Source organism: Balaenoptera acutorostrata, chromosome 14 (genome assembly GCF_949987535.1).
Source record: "Balaenoptera acutorostrata chromosome 14, mBalAcu1.1, whole genome shotgun sequence".
NCBI lineage: Eukaryota > Metazoa > Chordata > Mammalia > Artiodactyla > Balaenopteridae > Balaenoptera > Balaenoptera acutorostrata.
The window spans coordinates 35,518,192-35,545,894 of NC_080077.1; the positions used below are offsets into that span (position 1 = coordinate 35,518,192).

General features: G+C 37.8%; 1 protein-coding gene across 1 annotated transcript in view; it reads left to right on the forward strand.

Moving 5' to 3' along the window:
* Positions 1–23,047, forward strand: part of THEMIS (thymocyte selection associated) — a 163,540-nt gene extending 140,493 nt beyond the window's left edge. The window contains exons 5-6 of the mRNA XM_057527630.1: positions 17,008–17,161; positions 22,899–23,047. Of these exons, the coding sequence (XP_057383613.1) occupies positions 17,008–17,161; positions 22,899–23,047 (303 nt within the window). The remainder of the gene's footprint in view (positions 1–17,007; positions 17,162–22,898) is intronic.
* The last annotated feature ends 4,656 nt before the right edge of the window (positions 23,048–27,703 follow it).

The following is a 27,703-nucleotide window of genomic DNA, read 5'->3' on the forward strand; positions in this document are numbered from 1 at the left end:
TCCCTTCCTGCTTTTTGTTCTCCTCTTTTACTTTTTCTCTGACATGAAAAAGAAAGGCACTGATAGATATTTTTCTTTTATCCCGTTTGGTTATTCAGTTTTCCTTACTCATCATTTTCTGATTTTCAGAAACTGAAACAAACCTTCTAATGACAATAAGGGTGACATAATACACAACTACAATTGCATTAGAGGTCAAGAAGAATATAGAGGAATAAATAAAAAGCAAGTAATAAAAGTAATGTGAACATAGGTCTGAATCATAATGATGAGCCTTTAGCCTAGACTCTCTTGTCTTGTTTGCTTTTGAGGCTATTTTTTAATCTTTTGGTACTTGAGTTTCATTTATCAGTTTTGGTTCATGGCTTCTCTTTCAACTGAGCTTCAACTTGACATGATAATGACAAATCATGTACTTGTGTAGAGATTTTAAAAGTGCTTATATGACCCTGGGTCTAGATTTTTGTTTTATAAAGCTCATATCAATACATCACTTAAATATCCCTTATCATCAATTTTACTCTCTACTGAATTACTCTTTTTTCAGAGTAATGTGAAAGTGAGTTGAAGCATTTTCTGTAGAATTTCAAATGGTATGTATGTATGCATGTGTGAGTGTGTGTATGTTAACTGTACTCCATATTCAATATTTTCTTAGTATGAAATTAAGGTCTCTCCACTCAGTGTAAAAATTATACATAGTAAAATTAATTTCCTCTCAGTATAATACTTTAGACATGAATTACTGAAATATCAAAAGAGATATGACATGTCTAAATTAGTGTTTATTTATTTATTTATTTATTTATTTTTGGCTGTGTTGGGTCTTCGTTTCTGTGCGAGGGCTTTCACCAGTTGCGGCAAGTGGGGGCCACTCTTCATAACGGTGCGCGGGCCTCTCACTATCGTGGCCTCTCTTGTTGCGGAACACAGGCTCCAGACGCGCAGGCTCAGTAATTGTGGCTCACGGGCCTAGTTGCTCCGCGGCGTATGGGATCTTCCCAGACCAGGGCTCGAACCCGTGTCCCCTGCATTGGCAGGCAGATTCTCAACCACTGCGCCACCAGGGAAGCCCAGGGGTTTTTTTAAGTGAGAATTTCAGATATAGGTGGAAAAGACACCTGGGTCCAAACATTCTTCTCTTCTCTCTTTATTCACTATAATTAGCCAAGAACAAATGCCATCATGAATGTTGAACTGGCCATATTGGAGGATCTGGTCTGCGTTACTAACAAATCCTCCCGGAGTGGTCCAGATCCATATGACTGGACTAACTGATGATTTCATTAACCAAGAATGTATGCAGTTTGATGAATGCCTAGAAGATTAGTGCCCCCAAAATCTTCAAGAAGAATGCATACTAGCTGATTTTCCTGGAGTCCCTTGGGAGAAACACTGATCATCATGAAATAAATACATCTCTGTGTTCCACATCTTAGAGCAGGCGACACAGAGTTGCCCATGTAAGAAACAGCTTCATCACCTGTTAATGCCTACCGTTCAGAGGAGCTGCCCTGGTGACTGTCATTTAGGGCTTTCCGAGGCTCTCAATATGCAAGGCAGATTGTCCCTGGTCTACAGCACAGGGCCTCTTGAACGCAGTGTCACCTGATTCAGAAGTTGTCTGGCTAGTTTTTGTTCTTCGAGGTGCCTCTCATGATCCCCAGTGTTGACTTTGAACACGCCACCAGGCAGCCTATTTTTATTCCTTCGCTCCGCCTTGTTGTTAGATTGCAGCCTTGCTCCCTGACCCTTCCCCCCTCCCTGCAACATTGTCCAAACTGCAATTTCTTGTGTAGCTCCTAGAGCAGTAGAGTCAGGTCTCTGAAATTCTCCTCCTCTGAGACTGTAGGAGACCTATCTATATCATCCTGGCCAAGAACTAACCACCAACCTCAACTTTAGAGAGATAAGAAGATTTAAGAAACTATAGCCTATTTTCTGAAATTCACTATATTTTTCATGTGTACTCACATTGTACATGAGTTTATTATTGTCCTGATCTCAAGTTAGGCCAAACTACTTTTTAACTTTTTATTCTGGAATATTTCAAGTACATGCAAACATAGAAAGAATAGCATAATAAACTTCCCGGTATCCCTCACCCAGCTTCATCAACTACCAACTCAAGACAAGTTTTGTTTCACCTATATCCCTCACTCTTCAGCCCCACTGATATTTTGGAGAGGGGGAAAAAAAAAAGCAGACATAGTTTTACTTAATTTCATCAGCAAATACTTCAGTGGATATCTCTAAAATGTAGGGATTCTTAGAACAAACAATATCGTTGTCATACCTGAAAACATTAGCAATAACTCCTTATTGTTATAAAATAGCAAGTTAGAATTCAAATTTGTCTGGTTGTCTCATAAATGTTTTCTTACAGTTTGAATCAGGATCTAAATAAGGTGTATACATTGCAATTGAATGACATGTTTTCAAGTCTCTTTTAATCTATAGATTTCTTCCTGTTTTTTCTCAACTTGTTGGAGAAACTGGGTTAGATCTATAGTTTTCCACAGCATGAAGTTTGCCGATTGTTTCCCTGTGGTTGCTGGGAAGCAGGAGTGGAAATGCTTTTTCTTTTGCCAGTTACATAGAGCAACTTGTGTAGAAACTGGAATTAACTGTGATATTTTAGGGCCCTTTGTTGTTTTCCAAAACCTTCTATTTTTAGATTTCTTACACTTCACTTAGGATTTCTGTATATCAGGTTTTTTTTTTTTTCCTGGTCTACCACATGTGATATATTCTAGATGAAATATGTTCTAGATGCCATACATTCTAAGATTGCTTTGCCTGTGAGTGGGCTTCCTTTCAAGATGTTCTGATGTGTTTTTTTGTGCATTGATAGTTGAATCTTGAAGCTCGAAAGATACAGATTTGACTTTTTGGAAAGACTACTCTATAAAAAGTGCTATGGGGCTTCCCTGGTGGCGCAGTGGTTGAGAATCTGCCTGCTAATGCAGGGGACACGGGTTCGAGCCCTGGTCTGGGAAGATCCCACATGCCGCAGAGCGGCTGGGCCCGTGAGCCACAATTACTGAGCCTGCGCGTCTGGAGCCTGTGCTCCGCAACAAGAGGGGCCGCGATGGTGAGAGGCCCGCGCACCGTGATGAAGAGTGGCCCCCACTTGCCACAACTAGAGAAAGCCCTAGCACAGAAACGAAGACCCAACATAGCAATCAATCAATCAATCAATTAATCAATAAAAAAAAAAAATTAAAAAAAATATATATATATTTAAAAAAAAAAGTGCTATGTATTTCTAGCAAGAGATAAATAACATCTGGTTGTCTTTTGTTTTGGGGAGTTTTGTTTTGTTTTGTTTTTATAAAGTTAGCAGCTGTTGATGATCATTGTTAACTCAAATTATAGAGCAGTTCTGGCCACTGGATCTTGTTTCTGTTTCCAGAGAGTGGGTATCCCTAAGATGGGACCCTGCCTAGGTACACAGTGGCACCCTTGATTTCAGGAAATTGCACTACACTGCAGATTTGATAAACCTGGTCAAGGTATTTGAGAAGTGTATTTTCCAGTTTAAACAAAACCAAATCTCACAAAATGGACAATTTTTTTTAAATTACAGAAAAAATACTGTAGATTAAAGATTATACTACTAAGGACAACATTAAAAGAGTGAAAAGATAAGCTACAGAGTGAGGAAGTCTATTTATAAAATAAATAAGGGATAGTAAAAAAGACTTGTATTCAGAGTATATAAAAAACTTTTACCAATCGATGATAAAAATACAGACAGCACAGTAGAGAAAATGGGCAAAACACTTGAATGTTTACTTCACAAAATAGGTACTTCACAATGACCAATATAACACTGAAGAACGGTTTAATCTCATTAGCCATCTGGGAAATGTAAATTAAAACCACCGTAAGATAACACTACAGAATCACAGAGTGGTTAAATAAAAAAACTGACAGTACCAAATCTTAGCAAGAATATGGAGAAACTGAAACTCATATACTCCTTATAAGAATATAATGTGGGAAATCATTTTGCAAGATCTACTAAAGCTGGGCATACACACCCTCTATGACCTAACAATTATGTGCCTACAGAAATGTAAGTATATGTGCACCCAGAAGAAACGTGTATATATGTGCACAAAAAGACATGCATTGGAATATTTATAGCAGTATTATTTGTAATAGCTAAAAACTGGAAACAGCTCGAATGTTCTTCAATAGTAGAGTACATAAATAAATTTTGGTATATTCATACAACAGAATACTCTATGTAGTTATGGATAAAAAGAAAGAATCCAGACACAAAAGAGAACATACTCTGTTATTCACAGTATATAAAGTTTCCAAACAAGAAAGAAAACTAATCTATGATATTAGAAGTCAAGATGGTGTTTAGCTTTGGAGAAGAGGAATTGGAAATGTGAGTGGGTGGGGCATGAGGGAGCTGCTGAGGTGCTATTAACATTCTATTTTCAGATCTTACATAGGTGATAGTGGTTACATAGGTGCATCCAATCTGTATCAAGTCATTGAGCTGTCATTATGTGTGCATTTTTCTGAAAGTATTATATACCTTAGTAAATAAATTTATTAAAATATTGTACTTATAATGTAAGCAAAACAAAAAATAGAACTGACAATTTTCACACTTCTAATATTTCTCCATCAGCCACATTAAAAGGAAAAAAAAAAGATGAGTTAATCATCCCCATCAATATGTCAGCCAAAAAGTTGAAATTATCAGAAAGATTGAAATAAGGATTTACAACCACTCTAAGCGACAACGAACTTCACCATATTTTGTACTGTGTTATGTGACATTAGCAACTGAGAAAATGAAACCTTAGTGATTAACAATATATTTTAAAACTAAGCAGTAAGAATATGAAGACAATTGTCTATAGTCAGTGCTGTTTATAATTATGTTATTCTAAATCCAGTACTTCATTATATTTAAAATTCACTAAAATTAATGTTAATAACTCTTTTGAGTTTTTCCAATAGTAGTAAAGAAAAGAATTACATATTATTGTGTAAACTAGTTCTTCCTAAAAATGACTAATGTAATACAAAAAAGCAATATGGTGACAAATTAAAACCATTTCATTTTATGAAAATACTCTTAGAAGATGTATAGACAAAAAATGCTGAAGGTTTCAATATGCTAATACATGTAACAGGCATAGACTAGTGCCTGACACTTAGTAAGCACAAAATAAATGTTAGCTATTATTATTATTTGTACAAACAAATGACTCAGTGAGGGAGATTTTCCATAAAGTTGCAAGAGAGTTCAGTTTTTTCCTGACATGCATGTTTATTATATTTGCTAGATTGTGCTTCAGTAATGAGACCCATAATGTATTTTTTGATGCAATGGAGAAGCCATGATTCTATACCTTAATAACTTCTTTAGTGAAACCATTGATTTATGGGTGAACTAAGTCCATCTAGTGGATAGAGGAGCTGCCTTGTCTAGAAGTTTTAAAAGTGATCCTACAGGAAGGTTAGAGTGATGAATCCACATATGAAATGCATTCCCAGTGTCATTATACGCAAGTTACTATAGCAAAGAAATTGTAGCCAGAAGTTTACAAAGTCCTGCAGGATGTTTTGAATATGGTTAATTTATAGAAACAAAAGTAAAAAATATAGTAGTATCCTCATTAAACTTTGTGAGGTGGGGAATGATTATGGTATTCTCTTGTGCCATATAAAGATTTATTTATAAATTATGACAAATTATTTTTTCCAAAATTGAAGATTATTAGTATTAAGATTTATTTTACAAAAAGTCAAGTGTTCAAATTTGCCTACCTAATCCATGACTCCAAGTGCCTGTTGATAGTCTGTAACCTAGAGGAATACACACACACACGTTCACAATTGAGCTGGCCCTTCAATTAAAAGGACAAATAATAACTGTCATAAAAGAATCATCTATAATGAAGATTTTAAAAATGTATTGTTTTGAAATATTTCTGAATGCTATGTGCTTTCATTCCTGAAAACAATGTGCAACATATAAAACATCTCATCTTACAAACTTTAAAAACTTAGAAACAAAATTTTTAACCATTTACAAGTTCTTCCAAAGAATTTCAGTGGGTTTTGAACACAATAGTTAAAATATTAATTAATTAACTATCAACTCAAATCTGTTTAGTTTTTAAAAACAGTTGTACATTAGGGAAGATAGGGTGTTACTAGCTAACTTCAACATTATCTTTGCAAAATTAGTAGACATTGTTGAAAACTATGCCTCATGATTTAGTGAGAGCCATTAACAATGTACTTTTCCCATTTGGATCAATGTATTTTTGTGAAGCATCATTTTCTGTGGTTTATACTCAGTTTAACCATTTAAACTCAGTTTATAAATCAACTGGATTGTGAAGGAAACAAATGAATTGCTATAACACAAAGTGTTAAACCAAGATTTAGAAAATAATGAAAACTATTCAATCATTTTTCTCAGTATTATTAATAAATAAAATTTTGCTTAAAATATTTTTACTTCAACTTTATTATTTTTAAAGTTTCTACTTTGAGTTTTATAATGCATACGATGAATTAGTAGAGTAAATACACATAACTATATGTACTTTTAGGTATTGGCACATGCATCAAATTTATGTTTTATACTTAAATTTTTTTTTGTTATGAACACGCGATCAGAATGGTTTAGACGGCTTCCCTGGTGGCGCAGTGGTTGAGAATCCACCTGCCAATGCAGGGGACACGGGTTCGAGCCCTGGTCTGGGAAGATCCCACATGCCGCGGAGCAACTAGGCCCGTGAGCCACAACTACTGAGCCTGCGCGTCTGGAGCCTGTGCTCCGCAACAAGAGAGGCCTGCGCACCGCGATGAAGAGTGGCCCCCGCTTGCCACAACTAGAGAAAGCCCTCGCGCAGAAACGAAGACCCAACACAGCCAAAAATAAATAAATAAATAACCCATTAACTTTAAAAAAAAAAAAAAAAAAAGAATGGTTTAGAGATCACTGATTTAGAGGTCGGTAAGAAAGAGAAAAGGTGGAGAAAGAGATGAGTGAACGAGGATCCAAGAGAGTACAGTGTTTCTGGAGACCGAGGGGAAAAACGTATTAAAAAAAAGGTGAGGTGGTAAACAGTTATGTGCAGCCGAAAGCTCGGGAACCATGAGGTCTGAATAAAGGCCATAGGATTTATGACTGATGATTAGAACATTATTGGTGAAAATATTTTTAATCAAGTGGTAGGAACAGAAACCAGATTCCATGCAGTAAATACCAGTTAATATGTGAGTGGGAGGGAAGGAAAAGGAGCAGTAAGAATAGATCACTCTCACTAAAGTTTGGCAGAAAACGAATGAAGAAATGGAGAGGCAGAGTCAGAGAATACAGTAGAAGTGGGCAGAGTAATTGAGTCAAGGGGAAAGTGGGAGAGAAAGGGTCACAGTCAGAGGAAGAGGCACTTTATAAAGAGGGCAGGACGCTTTGTAAGTCAGTAAGAAAGAAGAGAGATTGTGACTTTCTAAGAAAAGACAAGAAAGCTGTGGAAATTGATTTCAGATGGCCATGATATCAATAAATTAAGTGATTACATAACGTCCTATGATTGAGGAATGCCAGGTTGCAACTGTGAGCTTGATAAAGGAGGAAAAGATTTTGGAACATCGTCTATGGATGCCTCGCAAGGAACTGAAGCAGAGATCCTCAGATTTCTGAGCAACACTGAGGACCCGATGTCACCAGGCAACGTGAACTTATGTCAGAGACAAATAGGAAAATTATAAGACTTTTTTTTTTTAAACCAGCAATGAGCTACCTCTTTGTGGGTGAGAGAACAGAAAGTGACTATTAGGGATTGGCAAAGAGAGTGGAATGGAACATGAGAATCTCACAACCACAGTGAGAAAACTGTTAACATGTGGGTTCTAAGGACCCCTTGGGTAGGAAAACAAGTGAGGCAAGGAGGAGGCTGATAGAAAGAAGTGACTTGAAGACTGAGAGGAAAGAACAGGGCTAAGCAAGTGTGAGCACAGAGGGGAGTGCTAGAACTCAAGATCTTGATGATGGAGAAATTCTGAGGAACAATGAAGTCCAAGTTCTGACTGTACTTACAAGAGGTTAAAAAAGAGTAGAAAATTAAGTTCCACAGAGGTGTGAGCACGAAAGTCCTCTGATGTCATGCTGGTAGTGGGATGGCAAGGAGCAGGGCAGGAGCCGAAGAGGGCATTGTGAGCAAAGTGGGAGAGGATCCTGGAGATGATGGAAGGGTCATGCCAGGATTGTGTAGAAATTTAGAGAAGTTGTTGGATGGTGGTGCCAGACAATGCTTTATAAAGGGCTTGGGGAATAGGGTGTGTGAGTAGAAAGAGGTCAGAAAGGCAGCCTTCATGGGAAAGGGTTTCAAAGGAATGTTGCCAGGCTTGAGGTGAGGAGGTGGGAAGCAGCCTTCGAGGACTACATCCTATGTTGGTCTCTTGTTCACAATAGCAGGGGATTTTGACATTTTAGCAACACTTTGATGGCAAGAATGCCATTTAACATTTCATATAACGCAAATAGCTGAAGAAATAGTAAATTGTACTCAACAAAATTGTTGCTAGCTCAAATAATAGTATAGCAATGCTTTAAATCAGGTTGCCAGGATGGATGCCTTTCAAAGACTCATGTGAAAGGCTGTGTTCTAACACCCAGAAGGTTAAAAAGATTTCAAATGTAATTTTTAAGAAATGAATTTAGAATTCTTTTTATAGATACAGAACTATTATATGGTACACTGCAGTCCCCATCTGCCATCTGCAGCAAGCATTGCTCTGCTGGACATTTTTCAAATGCTATTCATATGTCTACTGATTCAAAACTAATTTCACCAAAAACTAATCTAAACAAAAAAAGTGTGTCACATAATTTATGTTGCTGGAATTTCTGTTCTCCAATTCAAATTAAGATTAATTTTCCTGCCCTTTGGCCACAAATTACCCTTACAGAGTCTAAGAGTTAGGATTTTCCAATTAAGATAGGAGCCGTGAAAGTTATAATAATGTGAATTAATTATTTTAAAATTTTCAGGAAGACAAAATAAAGAAAAAGAAGAAAATTTATTTATACACAAAGAGCTAGTCCAGTGTTCATAATAGCAACGCTATAAGTAAGGCAACCTTGGTATTTTGTAGGGGATGCACTTGTCACAGCAGCTCTAAAATAGCAAACATGTTCACACACTTGTCCATTATCTAATGAGGCAAACATCTTTGAGGGCAGTCAGACTTCTCATTTATTTCCTTAAGAATAACAAATGTACAGGTTAGCTGTCTCTTCTGACCTTATTTTAAAATAAAGATATGTTGGTTAAGCATTTACCTCGTGTCCATTTCATCTTTGGCTAAATTCATAGAATATTAGAGTGGCAAGAAGTAGACTGAATTCAGCTCGACAAAACAGTGTAAAGAGGTTCTCTGCCCTGAGAGTCTGGAGGAAAATTCTTAAATTTCTTTCAATCAAGGTGTGTGATTATATTGAGTTCTTCTTGCATTTGTAAGCTAGGATTTGATTTTTCCCAAGGCAGTGGCCAAATCAACATCAAATCAGGATGGTGAGACTTCTAGATGTCAAATTGTCTAGTTGCCAGTTTTCAGCAAAGAGAGAACGATGCAACTGAAATATGTGAGTAGTTATAATATCTTCCTTTAGTACATAATATGTTCTGGAAACAGGTCTTTGCAAGTAGGCTTAAAGGTTTAAAGTAGGCTTAATAGTAAATGAAGGGCTTCTTTCCCAGAAAACGTCGTATAATCTGTGATGTATGATGTATGATGGGTGATAAGATCTCTAATCACAGTTCCAAAAGGGATAGTCTTCTTTGGATCTGGTCCCAGCAAGTCCAGCAGGAAGAGGAGGTCCTTGAAGGGCAGAGATGGAAGGTTCTCATCTCTTATCAGGGCAACTAGGGAAGCAGATACAGGCATCTTTCTTTTCCATGGGCCAATTGTCTCTTCTCTGACCCAAAGAAAAGGGCAAGGCAAATAGAAAACCCCAGCTCTTTTAAATGTCTGAGCTTCTGATGATACATGGAGCAGGCTGGGAAAAGCGGGCTTGGTCCCACCTGTTAATCACAATCAGGTGCAAGAGCATCTAAGTGTCAAGCCACATGCATGCACCTGGGACTGTTGCTGAGGCCCCCAGTCAGTCGCCAGCTCAGAGCCCGGCCAGTGTGATCCCAATGGAAGAAGAAGGTGTGCATGGTTGAGGGGGGAAGAGCCCTGGCTGAGGAGGGTAAGTGATGCCAGCAAAGGGTCTCACCCAGGAAGGCCACAGCCTGAAGCTCTGGGAATGGGAAAGGTGGAGATGGACTTCTGATGGGCTGAAGAAATGAGGCTTGCCTACTACAGGCCTGGGCAACCCCCAGGCCCTCCCACCCCCTGCCCGCAAACAGCCTAAGGCTGGAAGGGATGGAAACGGTGTCAAAGGTGGCTTGTCTTTGGAATTGGGCGGAACAAGCCCAAAAGCAGTCTCTTTCAATTGGTATGAAGAATGTTTTCTTTGCAGAAAAGGCAGTTAATTTGTATACATGGATAATTGTGTGAAGCCTCAGATTATCGTCTGAAAGAGAGGACTATTTATATGGATTGATCAATTTTAGATTATTTTTCAGTTTATATTCTTGCTTGTTTAAATATTTTCCTCAGGAAAAAACCCCAAACATTTGTCTCCATTTAGTTGAATCTGTATAGTGCACAATGAGAATTTATTACTTTTTCTAAACCACTTGATAACCTTCTAAATTATTTATGGTGATTCAACCATATAACAAACAAAACAAAACACATGCAAACACACACATGCACGCACACACACACACACACGCACACACATTAGAAAGACTATATAGAGGATTACATGTTCTCCCGGAATGATAATTTGAATGTGCACAGCAAACCTGTATTTCTTGTGATTGGATTTTGATCCTTTATTTTAATGTATAGGCTCTGAATTATTGTTACTATTGTTTTTGTCTTAAGTAGAATTTAATTCTGAGGAAGAAAGTTCATGAGAAATTTTTTCCTGAATATCATTTGAAATTTCTTCTCAGCTATCCCTTGAGTTTACTACTCTGAAATGAAAAAGTACAGGCAGTGGAAAGGAGCAGTTGTTTATATAAGCAGAGAAGGAGGTCACTTTTTTTAGTCTGTTAGGAGAGTGATTGATTTTTTGCAAAGTAAAAAGTAAAGTACATTATCTGGGATACTTCATGTTGTTTTAAATGTGGATGATGTTTAGTCCCTGGGCCAAGACAGTCCCTATGCGGCTTTCTAAGTTTGAAAAGCAAGCCTTATTTACCCTTGGGGAGAAAAGACACAAAGTGAATGTAATCATGAACTGGGAATCTCAATAAATTGTTTGGAAAAGGGTAATTTTTACCCAGCAACATGGCCTGAGGTATGAGATGAAAGGTAGATTTGAAAAAGTCTTTCAAATTTTTTCATAGACATCTGGGTTGACTTTTTGGGGGCAGTGTTTATTTGTTCCTTTCTTTGTACATGAGGAAAATATCCAGTACCTTGTAATTGGATCATTGCTTTCAGCAGGAACACTAAAAGCCGTACTCAAACTCCAAGCCAAGAATAACATGAAAAATAATTTAATAGTCATTTTATATTAGCAGACAGGATGTTAATGACTCATTTCTAATGACAAGTTAAATGGAAATTACACAAAATGAACAGGATCTATTTTTCAAGTACTATAGAGTGGTCACAAAGGTCCGAGGCCTGCCAGTTCAAATTTATCTGTGTTCCTCTCTATTCTTTGCACACATCTTATTTTTCTCATTTTTCTATGGACTTGATCTTCAGGTTGAAAGCTTGACATCACTGCAGCAGTGCCTGACAGAGGGTTTTATTTCTTCTATTATTGTCAGGCCACAAGCTCATGCCTCGGGAATATGTGTATACACACTCAGTTCTTAAGTTCTCACTTTGCCTGGCATCACCATTATTTGATTTATAATTTCCATAGATAGTGACCAATCTAACTTGAATCACACATATGTATGCGATGTTACATAACCATAGTGTTTGCAATGATTGCAGCAATGAGTTCATTTAAAAGCATGGGATTTGCGATGTGTTTTTTTAATGGATAAAAGAAGTTAAAAATGTGTGTGCCTTTCAACTATATAATAAGCTTGACTGTTAGGAGTGAGTGGCTATCACTCCTAACATGTGAACATGTGACTATGTATTGGTCATTGATAAGCTGGCCTCTTTTTCTTTAAAAGTCATAAAAATTAAGTCTGTATATTATTCATGCATTTCTTCATTCATTTAATATATAGCTATTTAATATTTACTATATTTAAATGCTGAAATAAGGACTAAGAATAGTGAATAGGAAAGACATAGTCTTTATTTTCAGTGGATTTCTATTTTAATCAGAAGATAGACACTAAACCTTAAGCCAGGTATTATTTAATTGCATTTGTGAAAATTGCTGAGGAGAAACTTGTAGGAGCCCCAGACTTAGTAAAATTAAGGAAGAAGAGTTAGTGAACAATATTCTAGGCAAATGAAATAGCTGAGCCACAAGACAGGAGGGGAGAGGGGTGGGATTGTAGAGCTAAAGGACATTAGAATTGGAGTCCAGAGTGCTTGTCATGGCATACAAACCCCTGCCTCATCCCATTTCATAAATCTCTCCCCACCCACCCCTGGAATCATAAACATACACAGTAGATGGTTAATTAAGCCACGTGATTGTTGGGATTACCTAGGGATGGTAAAAAGAAAGCTGGATCAGTAACAAAACCTTGAGAAACTTTTACAGTCAATGTTTAGGTAAAGGAGGTTGAACCAGCAAAAAAGACTAAGAATGACTGGTCAGAAGCCAAGCATAGGGAGGTGACTAGACACAGCAAATACTGCTGATGGGAAAAAGGTAAAGTCTGACAGATTACAGACCAGACTTAAGTTTTAGAACTAGGATGGATGCTATGTAGAGAAAACAAGGAAAAGATTCTAGAAAGCTAGTGGATCTGAGGTCCCAATGATATCCAAGTATAGTCTTGGTGGCAAAAGCACTCTAGGAAGTGAGAGCATTCCCTGGAGTAGAGAGAGACACTCTACTTGAGGACAGGAGATTAGGTGAGAGAGGAGGACATTTAGTGATTTTGAAAGTGGAAAATGTTCAGGTTATGTCAGGTTTCAGACGTGACTCTGGGAGTGAAAGGCTAAGGTAGAGAAATGAAAAGTTCATTTGTAATAAGGAGATCCAGTCAAGGTGTTGAATGGAATGTTTGTGTAGATGTGAACATCATTCAGGATCATGGGGCTAGAAGAGAAAACAATAATCCAGTCTTTTTATGAAGGATGAATTGTGACTAGAGATTAGTAGGTAAATGATACCAACAATAAAGGAGATAGTGCATAGCTAGATGGCAAGAATGTCAAAGCAGCAGGGATTTTTTGCAAGGAGCTAAGGACGCAATGGACAGCACTAGGTGCCAGAGTACCATCAGCCTGAGGGTATCTAGGGTGTTGAGGAATAAGCAGCCATCTTCATTTGCAACAGAAGTGCTGTCCTCAGTGGAGAGTGGAATTTTAGTCAAGGTTGGAAGGTAGAGGAAATGTTCTGAAAGAAAGTTAAGTATGCGGTGAAATTTCCAAAGGCACAGTGGAAGGATCTGAAAGATAGGAAAGAAGAGAGGGAGAGAGAGACGAGGGCAGAGTGGGAGGTGGGGTGGGGGTGGGGAACTGGTGCTCAGTGGAGAGCAATTGGCACTAAAAAATGGAGCATTATGGGAATTTTATTGTAGCAGAAAATCAATACCTGGAGATGGTTTGAAGACTCAGGGACCTGGAGGGAAGGGCTAAGGAAACAAGGATTGGAGAACGTGTCAGGGTTAGTAGCTTAAGAGATGACTGCCTCACTAGGGCCTGGGAACAGGAGCTTGGCTGTAATAACTAAAGCAAAGAAGAGCCTGGAAAGCCTGACAGAGCTTCATTAGAGGAGACCAAAATGTGGGGACTACCTCTAGCAAAGTGGGATTTTTAACTGTTGAAATGCTAATATGCTAATATTAGCATTAAATGCTAATATTATAAAATGTCCAACCTCATGGGAGCAACCTAAGTGTCCATCGACAGATGAATGGATAAAGAAGATGTGGCACATATATACAATGGAATATTACTCAGCCATAAAAAGAAACAAAATTGAGTTATTTGTAGTGAGGTGGTTGGGCCTAGAGTCTGTCATACAGAGTGAAGTAAGTCAGAAAGAGAAAAACAAGTACTGTATGCTAACACATATATATGGAATCTAAAAACAAAAATGGTTCTGAAGAACCTAGGGGCAGGACAGGAATAAAGACGCAGATGTAGAGAATGGACTTGAGGACACGGGGAGGGGGAAGGGTAAGCTGAGATGAAGTGAGAGAGTGGCATGGACATATATACACTACCAAATGTAAAACAGATAGCTAGTGGGAAGCAACCACATAGCACAGGGAGATCAGCTCGGTGCTTTGTGACCACCTGGAGGGGTGGGATAGGGAGGGTGGGAGGGAGACGCAAGAGAGAGGAGATTGGGGGATATATGTATATGTATAGCTGATTCACTTTGTTATACAGCAGAAACTAACACACCATTGTAAAGCAATTATACTCCAATAAACATGTTAAAAAGAAAAAAAAAAAAAAGAGAGAGAAAAATAAATAAATAAAATGCCCAACCTGCCAGAGGTTTGCACCAAGAAGCACCAGGCCTTTGCAATACTTGATCCATTCTGACCAAGAGTTCATTTTCTCTCCTCAACCTTTCATGTTAAGCTTTCAGGTTTAACAATTTTATTTAAATTCTGCGTTTCTTCTCTGAAGTCTGGGATATACTATAAATTACATAATTTGAATGAACTTTTTCTAACATTTTCAATTCCTCACTGTTTTAATATCATCAATTGAATTTGGTGTGAAAAAGCAGGAAGCTACATTCCTTCTTTAATCTAGTTTATTGCTCAGTACTGAGAAACTATGATTTAATACTCATCTAATAACTTGAAATAATAATATTTTTTCCAAAGTATCTAATTCAAAATCAGGAAAAGTATTTTTTTTCAAAGGTATGTGGTAGTACATGCTTGACAATAAATTTTAAAATTCATATCAAGTGATGGACTTAGCTTTTTGTGGGCTGTGGATGAGTCAAATGTAAACAAGTGTAGTGGGTTAGTTCTAGTTAATATCAACATTCAAACTCTGATCTTTTGAGTTGTCCCTGGTAGTACCGGCAGGATTCCCTCTTTTGTCATTAAAGAAGGAATTTGAGAATTATCTACAAATGACTTACCACACTCTTAATTCTCTGCTTAAACAGTTTAAGAAATTGTAGTTGAACAATTTAGAGACTAAGTTATATTTATGTTTATATTCCCACAATACTCCTAGTATCTGGGATGTACCAGTTATATGTTGCCACACAATGCTGCATACTCACCAGAAAAACTTAGTGGCACCCAGCAAAAAACACATTTTTCATGAGGCTCTGGGGTTCAGCTGACCTGAATTAGTTTTAGCTGATCTGGGTTGGGTTTGCCCAAATATTTGAGTCTCTTCTGGCTGTTGGTTGTCTTAGCTTGGATGACTAGGGTAACGTGATTCTGTTTTCTGTCCTGCTCAACCTCCAGAAGACTAGTCTAGGCATGTTCTCATGGCACAGGGGAAGGACAAGAATGAGCAAAACCAATTGTGCAAGCATCTTTCAACTCTCTGTGTCACATGTGTCAATATTCCGTTGGTCCAGAAAAAGTCACATGGACAAGTCAAAAGTCACAGTAGGAGGGCACTGCAAGATTACACAGAAAGGACATGGATACAGAGAGAAGTGAAGAACTGGGGCCACTGGTGCAACTGGTCCACCACATTGAATGAATAAATGAACAAATGGATCACAGAGTGATGGGAAGAACACTGGACTAAGGGTTGGGAGACATATCCCTGAGGCGTGGCACTGTTCATTCTGTTAATTTGGGTAAATTGTTTAATCATTCTGGACCCTAATTTCCTTATTGGCTCTTTCCAAGCTTTAAAAGCCTTTGATTCTAGCTTTTAATGAATATTTAATGAATTGAATGCTGTACACGGTCTATAAGAGAAACTTAAGGAAAGTTGTTCATTATGCTATCCTTTAGGGAACCAAAACGGCTAGTGTGGATGGCCAAAATTGACTGGCTACTTTTGACTCTATGAATCTGAATATTTTGTAATCAGATTCAAACTGAAAAACTTCTTTTCTGAATTTCGCTATGAAGCAATGTGCTGAAAGTTCAATTTCCTTTTTAGGTCTTTAGTGTTTGCTCCTATCTGATGATTCTTTTGAAGAATACAATATGTCAGTACTACATCAAACACTATGACATTTCTTATATGTGAGATGTGTTTTAGAGTCCATTGATGTTTTGCCTTAATAATTCATTGTTAGGATGAATTATCATTCTAAAATTTACTAGAGGGGCTTTATCAAATTCGGCTAACGCTGATAAAAATGTGGGTTATTTTAAAGTAAATATTATGATTAGTTTTATAATATAAAAGGTACAGATAATACAAAATGAATCCTGTTCATTATATAATAAATAATTATGTAATATGTAATGAAATGCTGGATTACTAAACTATAAGAATAAAAACTGAGCGAAAAAGTTCTAAATAAAAATATTTTATAAGCTCCACAAGAAGAAAGTAATATACACAAACGGTCTTTCTTTGAAGATGATATTCTGTGTCTGAGATGACTTCTTATTTTAGTCACTTAGATTGCCTAAAAAATTCAACACCTAGATTACCAAAATAGGTGATGAAGATATAATTGATGAAGATATAATCTGTAACTCACTTTGACATATAGAATGTTCTGTTTCAGATATACAGAAATAACTTGCCATATGATAAATGTTTATCCTTGTCCTACCTCTGGGAAACATTTAGTTTGGACTGATAATTTACTTGTGAAATCAATCACCCTGGCCTGTGTCATTTCAGAGCCTCCGTGTAGACAGATCCAAGAAACTGCACTCAAATCAAGCTGGCCTGGATTCCAAAGTACCAGTTGGTTGTCAAAATGATTTGGCTGATCTGGAGAAAGAGAAGAGAAAGACTGGGGAAACTGCAGTAGCAGACACCAATGCAACCACAGGTCGGTTAAGCCACATGATATTGGTTTTAACTGCCTTTATGACAAATGCACAATGTACAGCTTCTTACTGCCATTTTATTTGGAATATATGACTTAGTCAAAGTGATGCACCTGACCTGCGAATCTCACTGAAATTTTTTTTTTTCAAACATCTTTATTGAAGTATAATTGCCTTACAATAGTGTGTTAGCATCTGCTTTATAACAAAGTGAATCTGTTATACATATACAATATGTTCCCATTTCTCTTCCCTCTTGCATCTCCCTCCCTCCCACCCTCCCCATCCCACCCCTCTAGGTGGTCACAAAGCACCGAGCTGATCTCCCTGTGCTATGCGGCTGCTTCCCACTAGCTATCTATTTTACATTTGGTAGTGTATATATGTCCATGACACTCTCTTACCCTGTCACATCTCACCCCACCCCCTCCCCATATCCTCAAGTCCATTCTCTAGTAGGTCTGTGTCTTTATTCCCGTCTTGCCACTAGGTTCTTCATGGCCTTTTTTTTTTTTTTTTCCCTTAGATTCCATATATATGTGTTAGCATACTGTATTTGTTTTTCTCTTTCTGACTTACTTCACTCTGTATGACAGACTCTAACTCCATCCACCTCATTACAAATACCTCCATTTCATTTCTTTTTATGGCTGAGTAATATTCCATTGTATATATGTGCCACATCTTCTTTATCCATTCATCTGTCGATGGACATTTAGGTTGCTTCCATGTCCTGGCTATTGTAAATAGAGCTGCAATGAACATTTTGGTACATGACTCTTTTTGACCTATGGTTTTCTCAGGGTATATGCCCAGTAGTGGGATTGCTGGGTCGTATGGTAGTTCTATTTGTAGTTTTTTAAGGAACCTCCATACTGTTCTCCATAGTGGCTGTATCAATTTACATTCCCACCAACAGTGCAAGAGTGTTCCCTTTCCTCCACACCCTCTCCAGCATTTATTGTTTCTAGATTTTTTGATGATGGCCATTCTGACCGGTGTGAGATGATATCTCATTGTAGTTTTGATTTGCATTTCTCTAATGATTAATGATGTTGAGCATTCTTTCATGTGTCTGTAGGCCATCTGTATATCTTCTTTGGAGAAATGTCTATTTAGATCTTCTGCCCATTTTTGGATTGGGTTGTTCGTTTTTTTGTTATTGAGCTGCATGAGCTGCTTGTAAATCTTGGAGATTAATCCTTTGTCAGTTGCTTCATTTGCAAATATTTTCTCCCATTCTGAGGGTTGTCTTTTGGTCTTGTTTATGGTTTCCTTTGCTGTGCAAAAGCTTTTCAGTTTCATTAGGTCCCATTTGTTTATTTGTGTTCTTATTTCCATTTCTCTGGGATCTGGGTCAAAAAGAATCTTGCTGTGATGTATGTCATAGAGTGTTCTGCCTATGTTTTCCTCTAAGAGTTTGATAGTGTCTGCCTTTACACTTAGGTCTTTAATCCATTTTGAGTTTATTTTTGTGCATGGTGTCAGGGAGTGTTCTATTTTCATACTTTTACATGTTCCTGTCCAATTTTCCCAGCACCACTTATTGAAGAGGCTGTCTTTTCTCCACTGTATATGCTTGCCTCCTTTATCAAAGATAAGTTGACCATATGTGTGTGGGTTTATCTCTGGGCTTTCTATCCTGTTCCATTGATCTATATTTCTGTTTTTGTGCCAATACCAAACTGTCTTGATTACTGAAGCTTTGTAATATAGTCTGAAGTCAGGGAGCCTGATTCCCCCAGCTCCATTTTTCGTTCTCAAGATTGCTTTGGCTATTCGGGGTCTTTTGTGTTTCCATACAAATTGTGAAATTTTTTGTTCTAGTTCTGTGAAAAATGCCAGTGGTAGTTTGATAGGGATTGCATTGAATCTGTAGATTGCTTTGGGTAGTAGAGACATTTTCACAATGTTGATTCTTCCAATCCAGGAACATGGTATATCTCTCCATCTATTTGTATCATCTTTAATTTCTTTCATCAGTGTCTTATAATTTTCTGCATACAGGTCTTTTGTCTCCTTAGGTAGGTTTATTCCTAGATATTTTATTCTTTTTGTTGCAATGGTAAATGGGAGTGTTTTCTTAATTTCACTTTCAGATTTTTCGTCATTAGTGTATAGAAATGCAAGAGATTTCTGTGCATTAATTTTGTATCCTGCTACTTTACCAACTTCATTGATTAGCTCTAGGAGTTTTCTGGTAGCATCTTTAGGATTCTCTATGTATAGTATCATGTCATCTGCAAATAGTGACAGCTTTACTTCTTCTTTTCCGATTTGGATTCCTTTTATTTCTTTGTCTTCTCTGATTGCTGTGGCTAGGACTTCCAGAACTATGTTGAATAATAGTGGTGAGAGTGGGCAACCTTGTCTTGTTCCTGATCTTAGTGGAAATGGTTTCAGTTTTTCACCATTGAGGACAATGTTGGCTGTGGGTTTGTCATATATGGCCTTTATTATGTTGAGGAAAGTTCCCTCTATGCCTACTTTCTGCAGGGCTTTTATCATAAATGGGTGTTGAATTTTGTCAAAAGCTTTCTCTGCATCTATTGAGATGATCATATGGTTTTTCTCCTTCAATTTGTTAATATGGTGTATCACATTGATTGATTTGCGTATATTGAAGAATCCTTGCATTCCTGGGATAAACCCCACTTGATCATGGTGTATGATCCTTTTAATGTGCTGTTGGATTCTGTTTGCTAGTATTTTGTTGAGGATTTTTGCATCTATGTTCATCAGTGATATTGGCCTGTAGTTTTCTTTCTTTGTGACATCTTTGTCTGGTTTTGGTATCAGGGTGATGGTGGCCTCGTAGAATGAGTTTGGGAGTGTTCCTCCCTCTGCAATATTTTGGAAGAGTTTGAGAAGGATAGGTGTTAGCTCTTCTCTAAATGTTTGATAGAATTCGCCTGTGAAGCCATCTGGTCCTGGGCTTTTGTTTGTTGGAAGGTTTTTAATCACAGTTTCAATTTCAGTGCTTGTGATTGGTCTGTTCATATTTTCTATTTCTTCCTGGTTCAGTCTCGGCAGTTTGTGCATTTCTAAGAATCTGTCCATTTCTTCCAGGTTGTCCATTTTATTGGCATATAGTTGCTTGTAGTAATCTCTCATGATCTTTTGTATTTCTGCAGTGTCAGTGGTTACTTCTCCTTTTTCATTTCTAATTCTATTGATCTGAGTCTTCTCCCTTTTTCTCTTGATGAGTCTGGCTAATGGTTTATCAATTTTGTTTATCTTCTCAAAGAACCAGCTTTTAGTTTCATTGATTTTTGCTATTGTTTCCTTCATTTCTTTTTCATTTATTTCTGACCTGATCTTTATAATTTCTTTCCTTCTGCTGGCTTTGGGGTTTTTTTGTTCTTCTTTCTCTAATTGCTTTAGGTGCAAGGTTAGGTTGTTTATTCGAGATGTTTCCTGTTTCTTGAGGTAGGCTTGTATTGCTATAAACTTCCCTCTTAGCACTGCTTTTGCTGTGTCCCATAGGTTTTGGGTCGTCGTGTCTCCATTGTCATTTGTTTCTAGGTATTTTTTGATTTCCCCTTTGATTTCTTCAGTAATCACTTCGTTATTAAGTAATGTATTGTGTAGCCTCCATGTGTTTGTATTTTTTACAGATCTTTTCCTGTAATTGATATCTAGTCTCATAGCGTTGTGGTCGGAAAAGATACTTGATACGATTTCAATTTTCTTAAATTTACCAAGGCTTGATTTGTGACCCAAGATATGATCTATCCTGGAGAATGTTCCATGAGCACTTGAGAAAAATGTGTATTCTGTTGTTTTTGGGTGGAATGTCCTATAAATATCAATTAAGTCCATATTGTTTACTGTATCATTTAAAGCTTGTGTTTCCTTATTTATTTTCATTTTGGATGATCTGTCCATTGGTGAAAGTGGGGTGTTAAAGTCCCCTACTATGATTGTGTTGCTGTCAATTTCCCCTTTCATGGCTGTTAGTATTTGCCTTATGTATTGAGGTGCTCCTATGTTGGGTGCATAAATATTTACAATTGTTATACCTTCCTCTTGGATCGATCCCTTGATCATTATATAGTGTCCTTCTTTGTCTCTTGTAATAGTCTTTATTTTAAAGTCTATTTTGTCTGATATGAGAATTGCTACTCCAGCTTTCTTTTGATTTCCATTTGCATGGAATATCTTTTTCCATCCCCTCACTTTCAGTCTGTATGTGTCCCTAGGTCTGAAGTGGGTCTCTTGTAGACAGCATATGTATGGGTCTTGTTTTTGTATCCGTTCAGCCAGCCTGTGTCTTTTGGTGGGAGCATTTAATCCATTTACATTCAAGGTAATTATCGATATGTATGTTCCTATTCCCATTTTCTTAAATGTATTGGGTTTGTTATTGTAGGTGTTTTCCTTCTCTTGTGTCTCTTGCCTAGAGAATTTCCTTTAGCATTTGTTGTAAAGCTGGTTTGGTGGTGCTGAACTCTCTCAGCTTTTGCTTGTCTGTAAAGGTTTTAATTTCTCCATCGAATCTGAATGAGATCCTTGCTGGGTAGAGTAATCTTGGTTGTAGGTTTTTCTCCTTCATGACTTTAAGTATATCCTGCCACTCCCTTCTGGCTTGCAGAGTTTCTGCTGAGAGATCAGATGTTAACCTTATGGGGATTCCCTTGTGTGTTATTTGTTTTTTTTCCCTTGCTGCCTTTAATATGTTTTCCTTATATTTAATTTTTGACAGTTTGATTAATATGTGTCTTGGCGTGTTCCTCCTTGGGTTTATCCTGTATGGGACTCTCTGTGCTTCCAGGACTTGATTAACTATTTCCTTTCCCATATTAAGGAAGTTTTCAACTATAATCTCTTCAAAAATTTTCTCAGTCCCTTTCTTTTTCTCTTCTTCTTCTGGGACCCCTATAATTCGAATGTTGGCACGTTTAATGTTGTCCCAGAGGTCCCTGAGACTGTCCTCAGTTCTTTTCATTCTTTTTTCTTTATCCTGCTCTGTAGTAGTTATTTCCACCATTTTATCTTCCAGGTCACTTATCCTTTCTTCTGCCTCAGTTATTCTACTATTGATCCCATCTAGAGTATTTTTAATTTCATTTATTGTGTTTTTCATCATTGCTTGGTTCCTCTTTAGTTCTTCTACATCCTTGTTAAATGTTTCTTGCATTTTGTCTATTCTATTTCCAAGATTTTGGATCATCCTTACTATCATTATTCTGAATTCTTTTTCAGGTAGACTACCTATTTCCTCTTCATTTGTTAAGTCCAGTGTGTTTTGAGCCTGCTCCTTCATCTGCTGTGTGTTTTTCTGTCGTCTCATTTTGCCTATCTTACTGTGTTTGGGGTCTCCTTTTCACAGGCTGCAGGTTCGTAGTTCCCGTTGTTTTTGGTATCTGTCCCCAGCGGCTAAGGTTGGTTCAGTGGGTTGTGTAGGCTTCCTGGTGGAGGGAACTAGTGCCTGAGTTCTGGTGGATGAGGCTAGATCTTGTCTTTCTGGTGGGCACGTCCACGTCTGGTGGTGTATTTTGTGGTGTCTGTGGCCTTATTATGATTTTAGGCAGCCTCTCTGCCAATGGATGGGGTTGTGTTCCTGTCTAGCTAGTTGTTTGGCATAGGGTGTCCAGCACTGTAGCTTGCTGGTCGTTGAGTGAAGCTGGGTCTTGATGTTGAGATGGAGATCTCTGGGAGATTTTTGCCGTTTGGTAATACGTGGAGCTGGGAGGTCTCTTGTGGACCAGTGTTCTGAAGTTGGCTCTCCCACCTCAGGGATAAGTATTATAAGTGAAGAAGACACAGCTGAAAAGGATGGCCGGTCTCCCCCGTCCCGCGGCGCGGGGCGGCAGCGGGGCGGAGAGGAATCCACTGAGGAGACAAGTGCCTGGGACTCTCCGGCTCCGATCCGGACCCCTCACTGAAATTTAGTTTTAAGTGAAGCATAGTATTTAGCACTCATATTGATGATAGGTCTGTTCATTGTTTGCTGTTATTAGATTTTTCTTCTCATTTATGGTTTTCATGGCCAAGGAAGTGTTCTACTTTAATATTGCTTTTATTATCATGACAATAATATTTTTAAATGTGTGCTAAAATTAACAAGAAGGTTTAATGGCTTGAGAAGAGGTCAAAATAATTGAGATGCTTTTAATTTTAAAAGTGTCAGATGAGTGACCTAATGCAGACTTGAATTATAGTAGTTTAGTTTATAGAGATGGCGATCTGATATTTTTCATCTCTACTAAAAACAAAACAAGAGCAAATGGACTTGTGGAGAAGTTGATATCATTCAATTAAGCTACCCAGACTAACTTCCATATTGTGGAAATCTCGGATGAGTTAGCACCGGAAATGAGAATTTTCTTTCTTGGCAATATTTTAAACACACCAAAGAAGCTCAATTTCATTACACTTCATCTTTAAAACTTCACATTTCATTTGTAGAAAAGTTGAAACTGTAATTATTCTTAAGCATATGATTTGTTCTTTTCTCCTCCTTATTTGATTTTGTAGCCAGCACTCTTTTTTCCTCCCGGGGCATGTGAAAGTCAAAATACTACATACAAAGTCTCTGAAGTGTTTCTGCTGAAACTCTGTCTGTACAATCTGGGTTCTTTCATGTAGTTAACTTACTGGCTTCTGACACTCCTATAAAAATATCCCATAGAGCTTTTCTTATTACCTTTTCATTGACTCTTTCTGAATGATAAAAATGAAATTCTGTAAAGGGCTTTGAAAACCATGCATATTGCAATTCCTCCAAATTTCAAATACTAACCAAGTGTGACTATAAAAGAAACAACTACTGCAGTGAAAATTGCTGCACTGTGTTGAGTCTCAGGCTATTATTAATTCATTGGAAACTATTTTTTCCTTAAGATTATGGATCCTAAAAGGTACCAGATAACACAATTGCTGAGATCAAAGTTTTTGTTTCAATCATAGGAAAACTTATTATCTGATCTTCCCCTGGGTGTGCATCTTCCTGGGATGCTATGTGACAGCCCCAGGTTTGCGCTCTGAATGAATAGTGCAGAGTATGTTACAGACCAGGGCAGAAACTGCTTTGAACCTATTGCCTATTAGTGATGGTTTAAGAAAAAAAGAGGACCTGAAATTAAAGTGATGGTTCTACTAACCATCACTTAGTAGTGATGGTTAGTAGTAAGACTTACTAAGTTTACTCAAGAGAGTAAAATGAAATCTCCTTTCTTACCTTAATTTCAACATGCATTTATTTAAAAATTACCTAGTATGTGGATCTGGGCAACATTTTCACTTGCTTTCCCATTTGAAATTACAATAAATTATGGAGTCTATCTTCATTATGAGTTATAATTGAATGACATTTCCATACATAAAAATACAAAAGTAAAGCAAAAATATAATTCTTCAAAATTCATTTTTGTCTTGTGAAATATAGTATATTTTCTTCATTAAAAAATACTCGGGCTTCCCTGGTGGTGCAGTGGTCGAGAATCCGCCTGCCAATGCAGGGGACACGGGTTCGAGCCCTGGTCTGGGAAGATCCCACATGCCGCGGAGCAACTGGGCCCGTGAGCCACAACTACTGAGCCTGCGCGTCTGGAGCCTGTGCTCTGCAACAAGAGAGGCCACGATAGTGAGAGGCCCGCGCACCGCGATGAAGAGTGGCCCCCGCTCACCGCAACTAGAGAAAGCCCTCGCACAGAAACGAAGACCCAACACAGCCAAAAATAAATAAATAAATTAATTAATTAATTTTTTTTAAAAAAACTCTTTTGATCTATACTTAACATTTACTGTACTTGGAATGGATAGCTCATCTGTGAATATTCATTAACCACCTTGGAGTTCAGGATAAGCAAATCATACTCTTTCTGAGCTTTCTCCTCTTTTTAAATTTTAGACATAAGTCAGTCATTTCCTAAATTCTCTTTGGATGAGAATGGCAGTTTTAGAGGCTCTGTGGCATATCACAGAGAAAACAAAGCAAAACAAAACAAAAAAAACCGTATTAAGACAGGGGAGCTGTATCTCCAGTTTTGCTCCTTCTGGACACCCAGACCTTATTCTTTCAGTTAGATGAAGTGGAACCATTTCAGATATGTATCTAATAATTATACTAAAGGGAAGTCTTTATTTTGAAATTCACCATAAACAACTAGAAGATTCGCTGTAAATGGCTGAACACGTTATCTAATGAGAGTTTGCTCTGTTGAAGCCAGGAGCACAGGAAACTCTACCTCAGGATTGGTGCTGTCAGTCCCAGCTCCTCTTCAGTTAAGAAGCTGATGAAAATGCTTCACCAGATCTCATGGGTGACCTTCCTCTCTGGGTCCTTGATTCACTCTGTTTGCTCAACAAGGCCCATGTCTTATTTGGGGAACATTGTTATTAAGTCTGCACGTTGTTTTGTCCATAAATTACTAAAAGAACAGTTCTTTAAAAGTAGGATGATTAAGTGGTTAACTTTTGGAGTCTGAACTTAAGACTGCTGGGTTTAAACCTTGGCTCCCCTACTTGCCAGCTGTGTACCATGTCTCTATCTCTTTATTTGTAAACTTGGGTTAGTAATAGTGCTACACCATAGGCTATTTTGACAACTACATTAGATAAAATAGGTTAAAGTTAGTATAGTACATAATAAACTCCAGTTGAATCATAGCTATTCTAATTAACTTCTGCATATTTATGAGTTGATGGCTAAGGAGAAATTTGCTTCCTGACAGTATATTTTGCAAAGTGCTGGCTGTGACCACCTGATGTGGCTCTTGCAGTCTCTGAGTTTCTGTCTGTACTTTTTTCCTTTGAGAACTATATCCTCTTGGGAATTTCATGGCCTCTGTGAATTCTATGGATATGGGAAGTGATTAGAAATCTTTTGGAGATGAGTCACTGAGTCCTCTGAGTCTAAGAAACAATACAATTGTGCAGAGACGTGGAAGCCCTGAGCCTCCCTAATGGACCCCTTCCCCTCCTTAACTCAGCTGCAGTAGCTCAGGAAGAGCACAGAACTTCCCTGTTTAATCAGTGACAGTGCTATTGTTGGTAGATGACATGTGTTAAGTGCAAATGTTTGTTTTCAGCTGTTTGTTTTATGTCCAGTTCCCAGGATGAACTTGCAAGTGAAAAGTTTATTGAGAAGTGCTCTCAGCAACAACACATAAGGCAGAGGAACCGAAAGCAGGTCTGAACAAAGGGAGAAGTGAAATCATAACAGAGTCACAAGAAAGACCTCAGCTGATCACACAGGGAGCTCTGGAGCTGGCGTGGCTCTTCAGAGTTGTCTTGTATTAGGGCGAGGGGACCAGGTTTTTATAGCCCCTGCTTCAGTCGATCATTGGAAGCAGCTGCCTTTGAGAAGGGGGCATGACTGTGGGCAAGGTGACTTCCTTTAGCCCGGGCAAAGTCATTTGGTATCAGAGGATTATCATTTAGTTGTGAGAAGGATCTGGTTATTATGTAGGTCACACATTAATTGCAGACATTGCTTCTGGTGATCTGACTGGCTAAATAGAAGGCCGTTTTCTTTTTTCCTCTTTATGTGTCTATCTAGAAACTGCGATCTTTGCCAGAAAGGATAATCTTTTAAAATATACCTATTTGGTTTTACTCTACATAAATGTTCTCTACTGAGTAAATTTTATACTCTCCTGATCAACATTCTCTAATGGAATTTCCTTGCTTTTGAAGCTTCCACTATATTCTAATTATTCCTACATCTTTAGACTCATCTTCCATTAATTAGACTTGTCAAGTAGTGAGAAGACCCCTGGGCCAGAAAACAAAATGCAGGTACCATAAGGTCTAGTCCCAGCTCTGTACATCCTAGATGTGCAGTCTTTCCACAGGCCATTTTACTTTTCTGAGTTATATTTCCCTCATTAAAATATGAGGTACCCCAGGAAATTTTTGTGCCCTGTCAATTGTGAAAGCATGTGATTAGATGGCCTATTCTGATATCATAGAGTCATAGCGCTGTTGTTCACCTCTAAATAAGACCCACATAGGAATGATTCACCACATTTAGGGACATTCTTATTATGGAAAATTAAACAGGTAACAGGAAACAAGCTCCATGGAAAAGCTCTTCACCGAGGTCAACATGGAAGCTAGAAAGAAAGAATGGATTTATAGGAAGGTAAAGAAGTCTTCATACTGAGCTTTAATTCAATCTTATTTTTATTTTTTAACATCTTTATTGTCATATAATTGCTTTACAATGGTGTGTTACTTTCTGCTTTATAACAAAGTGAATCAGCTATACATATACATATATCCCCATATCTCCACCCTCTTGCATCTCCCTCCCACCCTCCCTATCCCACCCCTCTAGGTGGTCACAAAGCACCGAGCTGATCTCCCTGTGCTATGCGGCTTCTCCCCACTAGCTATCTATTTTACATTTGGTAGTGTATATATGTCCATGCCACTCTCTCACTTCATCCCAGCTTCCCCTTTCCCCTCCCCGTGTCCTCAAGTCCATTCTGTACATCTGCATCTTTATTCCTGTCCTGCCCCTAGGTTCTTCAGAAATATTTTTTCTTTTTTTTTTTTTTAGGTTCCATATATATGTGTTAGCATACTGTATTTGT